Below are 12,949 nucleotides of genomic sequence, written 5' to 3'. Positions count from 1 at the left end.
TGGAACTTGAAAGAAAGAAAAAACAATTACTGCACAAAATTACTAAAAAAGAAACCAGAGACAAAGAGTGAGGAATTGGGTAAATAATTGATGATTGATCTGTTATGGTAAATATTAATTTGGTCTTCAAGTGTAGGAAAATTATGTTATTTTGTCTGTTTGCTTTGAGCATAGGAAAGCTTTATATGTTGATTATAGCAATGGCTTGGGCTTTGTGGGAACATAGAAATTGGATTGTTTTCACTGCAAGAGGACTCAATCTTTGATAAAGCACAGCTTAAGGTTTGGCAATGGTTATCTGCAAAGGGAAAGGACTTCCACTTTTCAATGTATGAATGGCAATCACAACCTATCCTATGCCTCCAATCGGTTTGATACATACACATACTTATACTGTTGTGATATTGGGATTGAATTGGCTTTATGTGCAAGGGCCTGATTATGATTGGGGACATTCGGTGCTGGAAATTCTAGAGCAAAGGCAGGACAACTTGATAGCAAGTATCTAATTTGAAGGGATGCTTTTGGGGGCTTTAGTTTTAAAGCTGATCCCATTTAGTTTTCCCCTGTTTCCTCTGTTTTTGTAATACTCTTCTATTTTTGACTTTTGTTTGTAGTTTCTCCTTTCTCTTTTCTTTCTGTGTACCTTGGGTGGCACCCCTTGTGCCTTTTTAATTTATCAATATGGCTTATCAAAAAAAAAAAACGTAAAGGACAACTATGATATGTATAATTTCGTATAAACATATTACAATTGTTTTTAATTATATTTTTATTGATGTGTTCATTTGAAAAATTTGACCCCCCTGACCCTAGGGTCCTGGATCCGCCACTGGGTGTTAGAGTATCTTTACAGATACATCAGTAGAACACCCACACACGATGACAAAGTAGCCGCCATAAAAGAGGGAATTCTCTTAAAACAATACTCAATCTTGAGTGATTGGTGGGATTTATTCCGATCAAAAAATTAAAATTGATTAAGTTTTGTATTCATTTATTTATTGCACCTTATTGATTATGCTTCTAAAGGGCATGTGCTTCATGTTTGGACTTTTTTACTTTGGTAATGTATATTTAGAATTTATTTACCAATCTAGTGCAACTTTTAAAATATTTACGAGACTAGTGTAATTCGTCATGGCTGATGGCGATATCTATTTTTTTTTCTTCAGGTTTTAGAGAAATCACCAATGGATCTGGCGATGTTCGGTTTTTTTTTTTGTATCGCCATTAGGGTTGGCGTTAAGATTATACATATATTAAAAAAAAATTGTATCGCCATCATGAGTGGCGATTTTAATTTTTTTTTAAGAAATCTTCATTACCATTGGCGATGTCTCTTGTTTTTTTTTGTCTTAAGCAATGAATTCTTTTTTTTTAATACTAGACACATGAATACATGCATGTTTTTTTTTCTTACATGCATACATTTAATATATTTAATGTGTTGCTATTTAACTATGTATATATTTTAACTATATATATATTTAGGTTTTAAAAATATAACTATTAACTAATAACCACATTTGTGAACCGAAAAAAGGAACGCCAGTACTATAAGTTATATAGTTTAAAAAAAAAAAAAAACAAGACATCGCCAATAGGATTGGCGACACTAAAAAATTCAAAATCGTCAATTATAATGGCGACAGTAAAAGAAATCATATATAATATTTGGTTAACGTCAGTCCTAATGGCGATACTAGAAAAATATATATATCGTCAGAGCTGTTGACGATATCTCTAAAACGTGAAAAAAAAAGATATATATCGCCGATGGTAGTGGCAATTTACACTAGTTCTGTAAATATTTTAAAAGTTGCACAAAATTGGTAAATAAACTCCAAATCTACACTACCAAGGTAAAAAAGTCTCATGTTTGCTTGTATGTGTCTTGTTGTTTGGTTGTAATGGGCCGGTTGCCTTAACTCGGGTTTGCCCCAAGTTTCTTAATGGAATGAGCTACTTCTGAAGGAAAAAAAAAAATTATGTTTTTTCCTCTCCTTGGTTCAGGTTTTTCAAAAGAATTACTACAAGTCACATAATATGATGTAAAAAGAAAATATTATTGGTACTACTAGTTAACGTATTTTCTATATATATATATATGCATAGAAAAGGATTAATTATGTGTTGCATGAGGGCAAACTTCTTTAGATTCTATTTTATGTCCTCAAAAAGTCAACCCTCTAAGAGATAGGATTAATAATCAAATTATAACGAGCTGATATTTTCTGTTGTGGTTCAATCTAGCTAGTTGGCAAATTTAAAACTAACTAGTGTCCTCGGATGGATAAGGATGAATCAAATTGTGATGTGGTGAACACAAATTAATGGTTAGCTTTTTTTGGTACATAATTAATGGTTAGCTGACTCTAAGATGCTTGTTTTTTTAATTATTATACATTTCTATCTATGTTTAGTTAGGTTCAGAGGCTCTCTTGTCTTGCTATGGGCATAAAAAATCTGACCTATATTTTTAAAAATAATGTATTATCGCCACTATAGAGTATGCAGCACTTTAATTAATTTACAGAATGAAGGGGAAATAGAGAAAAAGGTTAGAATGGCTCACTCGGGAAGCATGGAGCCACATATAGCGACGGTGAAATTGAAGAATACGACCCATTGGCCCTTATAATCTCGAAAGGATAAATTAATTAATGCTCTTGTATTGTCAATGGCTTATTTTATAATCCAGGCCACCTTGTTGTATATTGTCCTTGAATATAATCGACTATCAAAATTAGACTGAGAAAAAATATTCATGATGTGTTTAGTGGAAAAAAGTGAGTATATAATATATAGTAGTGAGGACTTCTTTTATATAGTTGGTGAACCCTCAGCTTTAAATAAATTGGTACCGGGAAATCAAGTTTGTTATTCCAGTTCAACTACACTTCTTAAGGGAGAAAAATTATAAGGAATTACAGTTATGATTAAGAATAACCAATCTATTTTATTAGCCCTGATGATAAATGAGAGTATGAATCTAAACTCCATTTCATACATAATTGTCTTTCTTCTAACCCGACTCACTTAATTTTAGAGATATATCGCTCATCTGTTCAAGAGAGATAATTAAGTTTCGTCTGCTCCATCTATCCCGTTCTCATCATGAGCCGGATCAATGCAAAAAATGCAGTGCGGCCCTTAAATCTGGAGCGAACTCTCTCGGCCCGCTCCAGACCCATGTTGGAACATATATAAAATTTAATTCCTTATTCTTAGCTTCATATCAAACCACATCATACGATAGATTCTTGTGAAGTACTCCCTCCGGTCCTATTTATAAGCATGAAAGAGAAGAAAAACTTTGGTCCTTTTTAAAAAACCAAATGAAAGTTTGAGCTATATTAATTAATTTTTTCCAATGATGCCCTTATTAATTCTAACTTGTAAAATGTGTCTCATTAATTATTCTCTCTCTTTCCCACTTTCCAACACTAATAACAAAGGGTAATTTTGGAAGTTTATTTTGATTTAAGACAAATTTAATGCATTTTATCTAGTTTAACTACATTTCTTAAACTATGTGAATTTTTTTTTGTTGCTTATAAATAGGACCGGAGGGAGTACTACTTTTCAACTTTTCATGTAACAACATGGTATTATAATTGAAGGCTCCAAAACGCCAAGTGGCTTCCGTATATTGGATATCTGGAAGATCCCCATTATTGACCATTGCTTTCGGTTTAGTAACTCATGTCAATGCTACCAATCAACAAGTTGGCAAAGCTATAAGTGTGCAATGGAAGAAGAGTCAAGACTACCAAGTCCTCTAGCCACATGTTGACTCCTCTAGTCTAGGCACCAAACACGCTCTGAAAATTCATATTTGTGTATTTTCTGATCTTTCTTATATTTGTTTACACAATAATTCTAGGAACTGTACTTTATAATTTTACCCAAAAATAATTGTGAAGATTTTGTTTTTCCCTCTCTTCTATTATTATTATTTTTAAATTTGAAGATATATATACAATGCTTACATCTATCAGACACTCAAAATAAAAAAGAAAGAGAAGAGTGGGCCACGACGCCTTTTATATGAGATTGGTCCTTTTGTGGATTTCGAGGGTGTAATGAGTGCTCGGAGTGGTGGTTCATTCTCATCCAAGGGATTTGCTGACGAACGCCTCACGCCTCATCTAAGTAGGTAGGTCTAGCTATGGCGCTCCAACAAGGCTTCCCAGCTTCGTGTTGGACATATGGGGAAGAGACGTGAGACGGGACAGATAAAGGGACGAGGTCTGGAGCCGATGATGGTATATTTGTGCTCAGATAACTCTGGGGATTGGGAGTGCGTTTCTGTGCCTTGATAAGTTTGACACTCAGGGAGAATAGTGCGATCAGCTCGGTGTGATGGCCATAAATCTATGTTAGAACTTAGAACAAAGAGAAAAATAATTAATATGATATATAATAAAAGAGAGATATAGAGAATATGAGAAGTCATTTGAGTATATCTCTGAGAAATAACCATAATTGTTTAACCTTGTCTGGCAATATAGTTTTTCACTCATTTGGTTTATGTTTTTTATAGTAAGATTTATGTCGACACTACATATTGACTAATCCTTTATGAAGAGGTCATTTGCCCCCAAATTAATTTGAAACCTGTGTGTGTTTTCTTTTTCTAGAAACATCGAACAAAGCATGTGTTTTTCCGCGTAATAATCAGGATAAGAAAAAGCCAAATACTAGTTCTACTTAACGGTAAATCAACAGTTAGTCAAGCTGGAAAAAGTAAGCACCTAGCGGATGCTAATTTTCACGGGGCTCGTATGTATGTATGTACGTACGTGGCCTAATGACTCATTAATTTATGATGCAACGAATTTTCTTATACTCCCTAGCTCTTTCCTCTCTACCTTCCAAATTTGCCTATATAAACACCACCACTTTCTTCTTAACTCCAACCCATCACAACAAAATACCAAGTGGAGACTCTGTTTTCTCTTCTTGTTCAATATTCATTCTCAATTACAATTCAGAAGCACTCGATCTTCTCCTCACCAATGGCTCGCTCTTTCACCAACATCAAGGCTATCTCTGCTCTGGTAGCTGAAGAATTTTCCAACTCTCTTGCCAGGTAATTAATACCCCAATGTTTTCTTAACCTAAGGGGTTTGTCTCTGGCTTTGTTTGCCGACGATTAAGAAAAAACTGGTTCACAAGTTAAAAGACATAATCGTTGCAAATTAATTCTAACACATATGAACGGGCATACCGTAAATTAAATAACATATAATTGTGAAAACAATTCATGGTTTTGATCAGTTTTTAACATGTTCAACAGACAAAATTTATATTATCTTAATTATATAATAGTTGTTGCTAATTAGATGAAGGGGTTGAAATTTGTTTAACAGGCGCGGGTACGCAGCAACAGCACAAAGTGCAGGTAGAGTTGGTGCCTCAATGAGTGGCAAGATGGGAAGTACTAAGTCAGGGGAAGAGAAGGCTGCAGCTCGTGAGAAGGTTTCATGGGTCCCAGACCCTGTCACCGGTTACTACAAGCCGGAGAATATCAAAGAGATTGATGTCGCGGAGCTGCGATCTGCGGTTCTGGGAAAAAATTGAACCATTGAGTTCATTTGTTTCAATTTTTAACCACCATCTGAATGAATGGTGTGCCTCTTGTCTATTGAGGGTCACAGAACCTTTGGGGATTCGGACATATATGGGCTGTCCTATGTTCATGTTGTGCTTCTTCTTTGTATTGTTCTGAGAATCATCTTCTCTTGGTCCATTTTGTTGGTCCCCCCATATGTAATCTCTGTTGTTATGAATGAAATAGATTAATTAATTTGAGGGCATCTAGAAGTGCAGAGTTGTTTAATTTTTATGAACCTCATAAATGTTCAGGTAATGAAAGAATTACTTAGCTCTTTGTATTAATGTGTGTTTAGAATGGTAAAAAATCTGTGGTACAAGCAAACTAATTACTGGAGGAGTGACATGTGCTAATAGAATAATTACATTTGATAAATAATATCATGGACTTTATTCTATTAATAAACTAACCTGAGAACTTTTTGTACAAAGATTACACATAAATAAGACTACAAGGAGAGAAAATAAAGACTAACAAAGTTAACTAAAAAGAAAAATGTGATGCAATTAAATTCTAATTTTTTAGTGGAAAAACCAAACGAACAAGTACAGAGCTATAACATCTCTCACAAGCAGAGAAGCAACTGCTATAAAAGGAGAATCTAAATCAGTAAAACGACATTGTAACCTGGGATCAATAGCGGTAAGACCGTCAGCAAGTTCATTAGCATCCCTCGATATGTGACAAAAATGAACGTTTCAATCTCTCGCTAGAATGTTATGTGAATCTCGAAGTTCATCATGAGCAAACTTGTAGTAACAAATTTATCATGTCTGATTGTCCGTGAGAGAGGAAACAATCCCAAAACAGTTTGTCCCATAAAACACTATTAATTACATACTACTCTATCCGTCCTTTATTATAAGACCATTTATCGTTTCACTCTCACAATAAGAGGTCTTATAAAAGGGCCATAGAGAGTATCTTATTAATTACAAATTTGATGTGGATAACAATTTTTTAGGGACTTTTTTTTTTCTTCTTCGTATTTTTTAAAATCCACACGCTTATATTTGTTGCTATCCTTTTTGTCATGCAAGAAGGTTCAGAGAAAATTAGAAGTAAACTGTGAAACACTTTTTGTTTTGAATTTTTATGGTCAGGAACGTTATCTCGGATTAAAGTTTCTGATCCGTGATGGTCACGTTCGTGTATGTAATATGGAACCTGAACCTCTTACCTCTGGGACCATAAAAATAGGATTGTAACCGCTAACCACAACAAATGAACCACGTCTTTCATCGACATTTTCCCTTTTCTTTCACTGGCTCACACGGCGATGATATAGAAAATAATTGATACAAAGAATATCTTACAAATAGTGAAACTTATACATTCGAATTTTGAAGCTATCGACATGCTTAGTTCAAGTGATGCCCCTCTCCCACTATTGTGTTTTATTCTCTTCTCCATTATTATAGCTCAGAATCTGTAACATAGTTTTATATATATTTCAAATAACTGGTCATATTTCAAATAATTGGTCATATTTCAATTTGTTATATATACTTGGATACACTGAATCATGTATGTAAGCAGTAAGTGAGTATGAAGGAAGTAATATGATATTTCTAATGTATTCAATTATTCATATATAGAGAGTAACGACAGAAGGGCGGTGCTCCCCTTTACAGAAACACAATTGGCCCCTGAGATGGCCATGGCTAATTGGTTATGGTTGAAGGACCAAGGTTGCTTATCATCCAACCATTTTGTTAATTTTATAAACACAAGCCAACAATCATTGATGTAAAATGAATCGACTTGTCTAAACCACTTGCCGCATCACACGTTCGTTTATTGTTGTTGTCAACTAGTATCTAAGCCCGTGCTTTGCACGGTAAATGTTTTATTAAAAGATTAATAATATATTTATAAATTAATATATATTATTGTATGATTTTGAAATATAAATATAAATTAAATAATCATTATCTGAATTAAAGAAATCTTATCTACTGTAAAAAAAAATATAAATATCTACAAATTTTGTGGATATAAACAATGAAATATATCAATTAAGAAGATAGCGTATCAAGTGAGAACAATGTTTATTGTGACGGGTGGGAGCATCAAATCGTGAGTGTACAATTATAAATGGATAGTTGAGATTTAATGTCATTTAATGATCATGTGCTTTTTTAAAAAAATCATGTGACTTTATATTTTAATCTTCATCATTCATGCTAGATTTAATGGTCACGATTTAATACTCTTATTTCTCAAAATAAACATTGCTCTTACTTGATACGCTCCTTATCAATTATATTGATTTTTTTTTGTTCGAAAATATACATTGCACTCTCTAAGAATTGATCTCTGGACCCCCACGCCAAACTCATATGTTTCATAGCTCTTACCACTTGTGCTATCTTTTGGGGACTATCAATCATAGTGATTAATATAAATATTAATGTGTTAAATCACTCTACAGCATATTTTCACTATCAAATTTCATGTAAAATGTTTCTCCCCGTAAGAGTTTTTACTTTATAATAAATAAATGTGTATCTATGTTAATTTATTTCAATCCCCATGACACAAATTTTAGTATCAAAGTTTCATATTTTTATATGAGTTTAATGGATATGCACTGACAGTGTAAAATAGTTTTACACAGACATCCAATTGAATTTCGCCAAATCAGAAAATATCTTATTCTTTTAATTAAAATTAAAGTCAAATGTAATTATCTCTCCTATGTGGCATGCTTTGATTGGATGACTGTGTAAAACTATTTTACACTGTCAGTGCATATCTATTAAACTCTTTTTATATATATTTACTTCTAAAGTTACGAAAAAAAAACTAAAATTATATTTGTTATTTTTAACTTGAAAATATTTTAATGTGAATATTCTTCCCTATGAGAGCCATATTTTAATGTGAATATTTGTCTCTTGACATGCACTGATTGACACCAATGAAGGGATTGAGCAAAGTGTTTGCAATCTTTTAGAACCATATTAAGATAAGAACCGATGTCTTTATCATTCTTCAAAGAATTATAGAATATGATTTTGGAAGGCTTTCTTACTCTTCTCAACCAAGTGGCCAAGGAAATTGCAGCAATTTGTTAAACAGGCCATTTATCAGAATGGGATAGTAGCTGTGTGACCCAATCAAAGAAAGAAACTGTTAGGGAAATGATCAAGACTGAGAAAGGAGAAGCAAACCAGATTGGATAAACCAGAGAGCGTCAATTGAACATGATAAACCATTCAATTGGTCCAGCAGAATACATGTGTGCAGCAAATAAATGGAAACTATTTATAAAACCTAGTATTTTATCTGGAAAATACCCTAGAAAACCACAAGATTATTTCATCGTTCTAAACATCACATTTAATATTCCTCTTAATAATGTTCATCAAGTAAACCATCTAGACATATAAGATGTATTATTTCTCCAGCTTAATTTAGTTATGGAAAATATAGAAAATTAAGATGAACACATAATTCTGGATCCAAGGAAGGCAAATCATTCAAAAAGTTGTTCCTGAAATAAGTGGAAAAAATGGTGTAAGGAGGCAGTAAGTGTATCTTCCTCTTGTAGCTTCAACATAAAAGATGAAAAAAGGGAAGTTATTAAAAAATATTGAAAAGCAATTAGCATGTTTATTGACTGATTAAAAACAGGATAGATAGCTCTCATCCATGGGGCTTCAATAATGGACTTCTCCTTTCACACATTTTAAAAATCAGAGAGAATGACTCTCCATCCTAATTTTCTCTATTTAGCTACAACTAACTAATCTCTTCTAAAACTAACTAACCCACCTTGCTAATTCCAACTACCTACCTCAACTCATCTTCATTATCCTAACAGTATCGGCCAACACACATGAATCTCTTCTTACAAATGCATGGTAACTCAGGATTTGAGCATTTAACAGCCTAAATTTCCATATGAACATCATAAAACAGCACCTGCAAATTCAGATAAAGATTCCCACCTGCATACTGCAAAGGACATTTCCAATCTGATTTCGAAAAATTGTACTTTCAGGTTCAGCAGTTGGCTGGATGATTATTTGATTCTTGCTTCTTCACTATTTAGTTTCTACAAAGGCAAGATGTTTTGGCATTAGAATAGAATCCAAAGAAAGAATATATGATCAGATAAAATTGCACATTTGTGAATAAAATTGCATAGCTTACTCATCGAATAAACTATTTTTAAAATTTTGATCCTGAACCATGTTGCGGTGCCTATGAAAAGCCATGCCACGACCCAGAAGCTTCTTGCTACTGAAGTTAAAGTGTCTGGTTAAAACCTCAGACATAAAATGCCTTCTAGGGGCTGCCTCAGAATCCATGTTACTATCTAATGTTAAAAAAACATACATGAGTATCATTTTTAATACTCATCATCAGAACAGATAGTGGTCTAGTGTTGAATTCTTCTTCTTCATTCTTAGCCATCAGTGCCAATAAAATAAAGTGTTAATTGGGTAAAATATTAAATCATAGTATAAACACATCTAAATACTAAGGAAAACCAATTCCATATGCAGAATGAGAAAAGATGGATAATACTAAAATTCCACCAAGAAAGGAAATGTTCAATGATCACATTCTCAGAAATCCAATTGGTATTTTTTTTTCCCAAAATTTGAAATCCAATCGAGGTAAAAAGACATTGAAGAGGATAGGGACCCTATTAGGGGAATAGCGAGAGATTTTAGGAAATGACAGTGCAGAGAAAACAAACAATTTTCAGCAAATCCAAAATAAAGGCAGCCAGGGTGGAGAGGATGGCATTAGAATTTGTCCATAGCAGATAATCAAACAACAGACATACCATAAGCCAAATCAGTAAGCCACTTCCTTGCTAGAATTCATCTTTCACAATCTCCCTTTCTTTTCGATCATTTGAACAATAGTCTCATCGTAAAAGCACAATTGAGTGTGAAGGTCTCTGGTGAAAAAAAATGAACCGTGGACTGGCCGGATTTTCTTCGGAAGAGGCTTCAGCCAAGAGACCGTTCAATTTGGAGTCGAGCGAGTTGAGGATGGGGTTCTCGAATCGCAAGTCGCTTTTTCTGGCGACGGCGAGATGGTTGGGGGTTTCGGTGGTGGTGGGAGTCGATTTGTGAATTGCTTTGTTTGTGAATGAGTGTGGTTGATACGCTTGGCTTGGACTGAATTTATACAACTGGAGATCTATAGCGCCAAGAAATTTGATTTGTGCGAGACCCGTAATTGACATTGAGCAAATCTGTGGCCAACGAAATGGGAAAGCATCAACAAACGGGTTCTGCTAAAGTGAAGACTAAAAGGACTTCCATATAAAACCGTCTGAGAATATGACACGTGGAGGGGTGAGAATATGACACGTGGAGGGGTGCTCAGCTAAGGACACGTCAGATTTTTGTCCTCCTTAAGCACTTGTCCTTTGTAAGCACTTGTACTTGTCCTCCTGAGAACCAATGACAGTAAATCTAATGGAGACAGTAGCTTCATGAAATTGCACGATTCTTATAGCTAGTTTTAAGCAACACTTAGACCATTGAAGATAATCAAAATAAGGATGCTCCAGTGATCAAACAGAAACTCACCTCAAACAGAGCATGAGCTTTCCTCTCTTCAGGTTTTTTCTCCTCCTTTAGACATATCATCTTTAATCTCTCAGTCTTGAGATATACAGATCTTCAGGCTGCCCAAGCGAAGGCAAGATGATTAGCATTAGACAAAGCTAACTATAGTTATGAGTTACAGCAAGGGAATTTAGCTGATATGAATATGACCAGACTAAATAAAACTATGCTCAAGACCAGAAGTCCAAACATCTTGTGTCAGGGAAGGAAATAATAATACGAACCCCTCATTTCAACAAAACCCAGATTTAGGAAGCATGAACCGACCATATCTGATGGAGCTCAAAGTTCCATGTTCGTGATCCATGAAAAGGCTAAAGATCCGTCCATATCACATGTAAGAGTTCATCGATCTGCAATGCTCTGTCAAAATGCTTTCAATCTGTGCATTTCGATCCGATGGAAAAGCCCTGCAAAATTTACAGGAAAAAAAAACCAAGGTTTTACTAAGAATGCCAAATTACATAATAAAGCATGACAAAACATCATGGTGAGGAATTAACAGGATCACACAGTCCCGACTTGCAATACCCTCTTCAAGTGAATTCTGGATTCTCCATATGTTAGCATCTTCACCTATCAAGCTCTGCAAACAGAACCTTATATATCAGTCAAGTCGGCACTTTTTCCAACATCATGATTCTGAGAGACAAAATACCTCATACCTGGTGTTTTTCCAACATCTTTGTTAACAACCTAAATATAATAAAAATATAGATTTGATAATAAAAACATAACTGTCTTTCGAAGAGGATAAGATAGAAAAATATAGATCCATACCTCCAAACTCCAGGCCCCAGATAGAAATCAAAAGCTCTAAAAAAATTCACAAAGAACCCTGAAAGCTTCTGTCTCAGCACAAGGTGATACCTTTCCTTAATACCAATACCCTGAAAAATGAATGCAGAAACTAAACTCATTCACCATGGTTGCTAAAACCGCTGACAAAATCTGATTAGACATGCATATATAGAAAGACTCTTCACATATTACTTTACATGAAGATAACAGCAAAGACTCCAAAAATTGAAATAGCTAGCTTCTTATATATTAAGACAAAACACAATACAAAACCAGAAACTATAATCTAACTTATCATTCCCACTCTCTCTCTCTCTTGTTCTGATATATGAAACAAAGGAGAAGAAGAAAAACAAAAACGATTGAAAGAAGAAAATGGTCAAAGATAAATGAGCAAAAGGGAGGAGGAGGAGAAGGAGAAGATCTTACCGATGGATTTTTCGGAAGCACCGGGGTTTGAAAGTTGTTGTGTGTGGCTTCGAGGGAGAGGACGCGCGAGATCTGGAGATTTGGGCGCGATTGAAGATCTGCAGAGGGAGAGAGAGAGCAAGAGAGCGGCTGGGAGTGAGAGAGGGAGAGGGGGCCTACAGCCGGCGGCGGCTGGGCGTGGGAGGGAGCGGTGGCGGTGCAAGGAAGGTATGCACGGTCGTTGATGATCTAGCGCCACCATTAGCAGAGAAAGAAGGTGAGATGAGTTTCCGGAGCAGGAAGAGGAAAATAATTTTGAGACAGATCCAGAATTTGAAAACAAATATGGAGAGAGAGAGAGAGAGAGATAAAAGTGATTCAATTTGAATTTCAAAAGTTTCCAATTCCCACAATTTGTCGAATTCGTGCTCCTTGACTTTACTGACAAACAGGAGAAAACGGGGAAGGTTACAGTAGTTCTGTGGTTCTTGCAAGGAGAAAACGGGGAAGGAAACAG

At 34.8% G+C, this 12,949-nt stretch overlaps 1 protein-coding gene and 1 long non-coding RNA gene across 5 annotated transcripts; one reads left to right on the top strand and one right to left on the bottom strand.

Annotated features, from left to right (window-relative positions):
* Positions 1–4,906: 4,906 nt before the first annotated feature.
* Positions 4,907–5,825, top strand: LOC130721232 (indole-3-acetic acid-induced protein ARG2-like). Its single transcript, XM_057571993.1, has 2 exons — positions 4,907–5,098; positions 5,379–5,825. The coding sequence occupies exons 1-2, from the start codon at positions 5,025–5,027 to the stop codon at positions 5,587–5,589; spliced, it is 285 nt and encodes a 94-aa protein (XP_057427976.1). The 5' UTR covers positions 4,907–5,024; the 3' UTR covers positions 5,590–5,825.
* Positions 5,826–8,535: 2,710 nt separating this feature from the next.
* On the bottom strand, positions 8,536–12,845 carry LOC130721486 (uncharacterized). Of its 4 annotated transcripts, none has more exons than XR_009013468.1 (7): positions 12,454–12,778; positions 12,004–12,113; positions 11,755–11,809; positions 11,448–11,633; positions 9,785–11,282; positions 9,580–9,686; positions 8,536–8,732 (listed from the first exon to the last, which is right to left on the bottom strand). It is a non-coding gene; the product is annotated as an uncharacterized LOC130721486 (long non-coding RNA). The 4 variants fall into 4 exon arrangements; XR_009013467.1 differs by lacking the exon at positions 8,536–8,732 and adding an exon at positions 9,090–9,122 and having other exon boundaries at positions 12,454–12,775; XR_009013469.1 differs by lacking the exon at positions 8,536–8,732 and having other exon boundaries at positions 9,090–9,686; positions 11,746–11,809; positions 12,454–12,845.
* Positions 12,846–12,949: the final 104 nt, after the last annotated feature.

This window comes from Lotus japonicus, chromosome 5 (assembly GCF_012489685.1).
Source record: "Lotus japonicus ecotype B-129 chromosome 5, LjGifu_v1.2".
Classification (NCBI taxonomy): Eukaryota; Viridiplantae; Streptophyta; class Magnoliopsida; order Fabales; family Fabaceae; genus Lotus; species Lotus japonicus.
The sequence above is the reverse complement of the archived record's forward strand: the minus strand, read 5'-3'. Positions and strand labels throughout refer to the sequence as shown.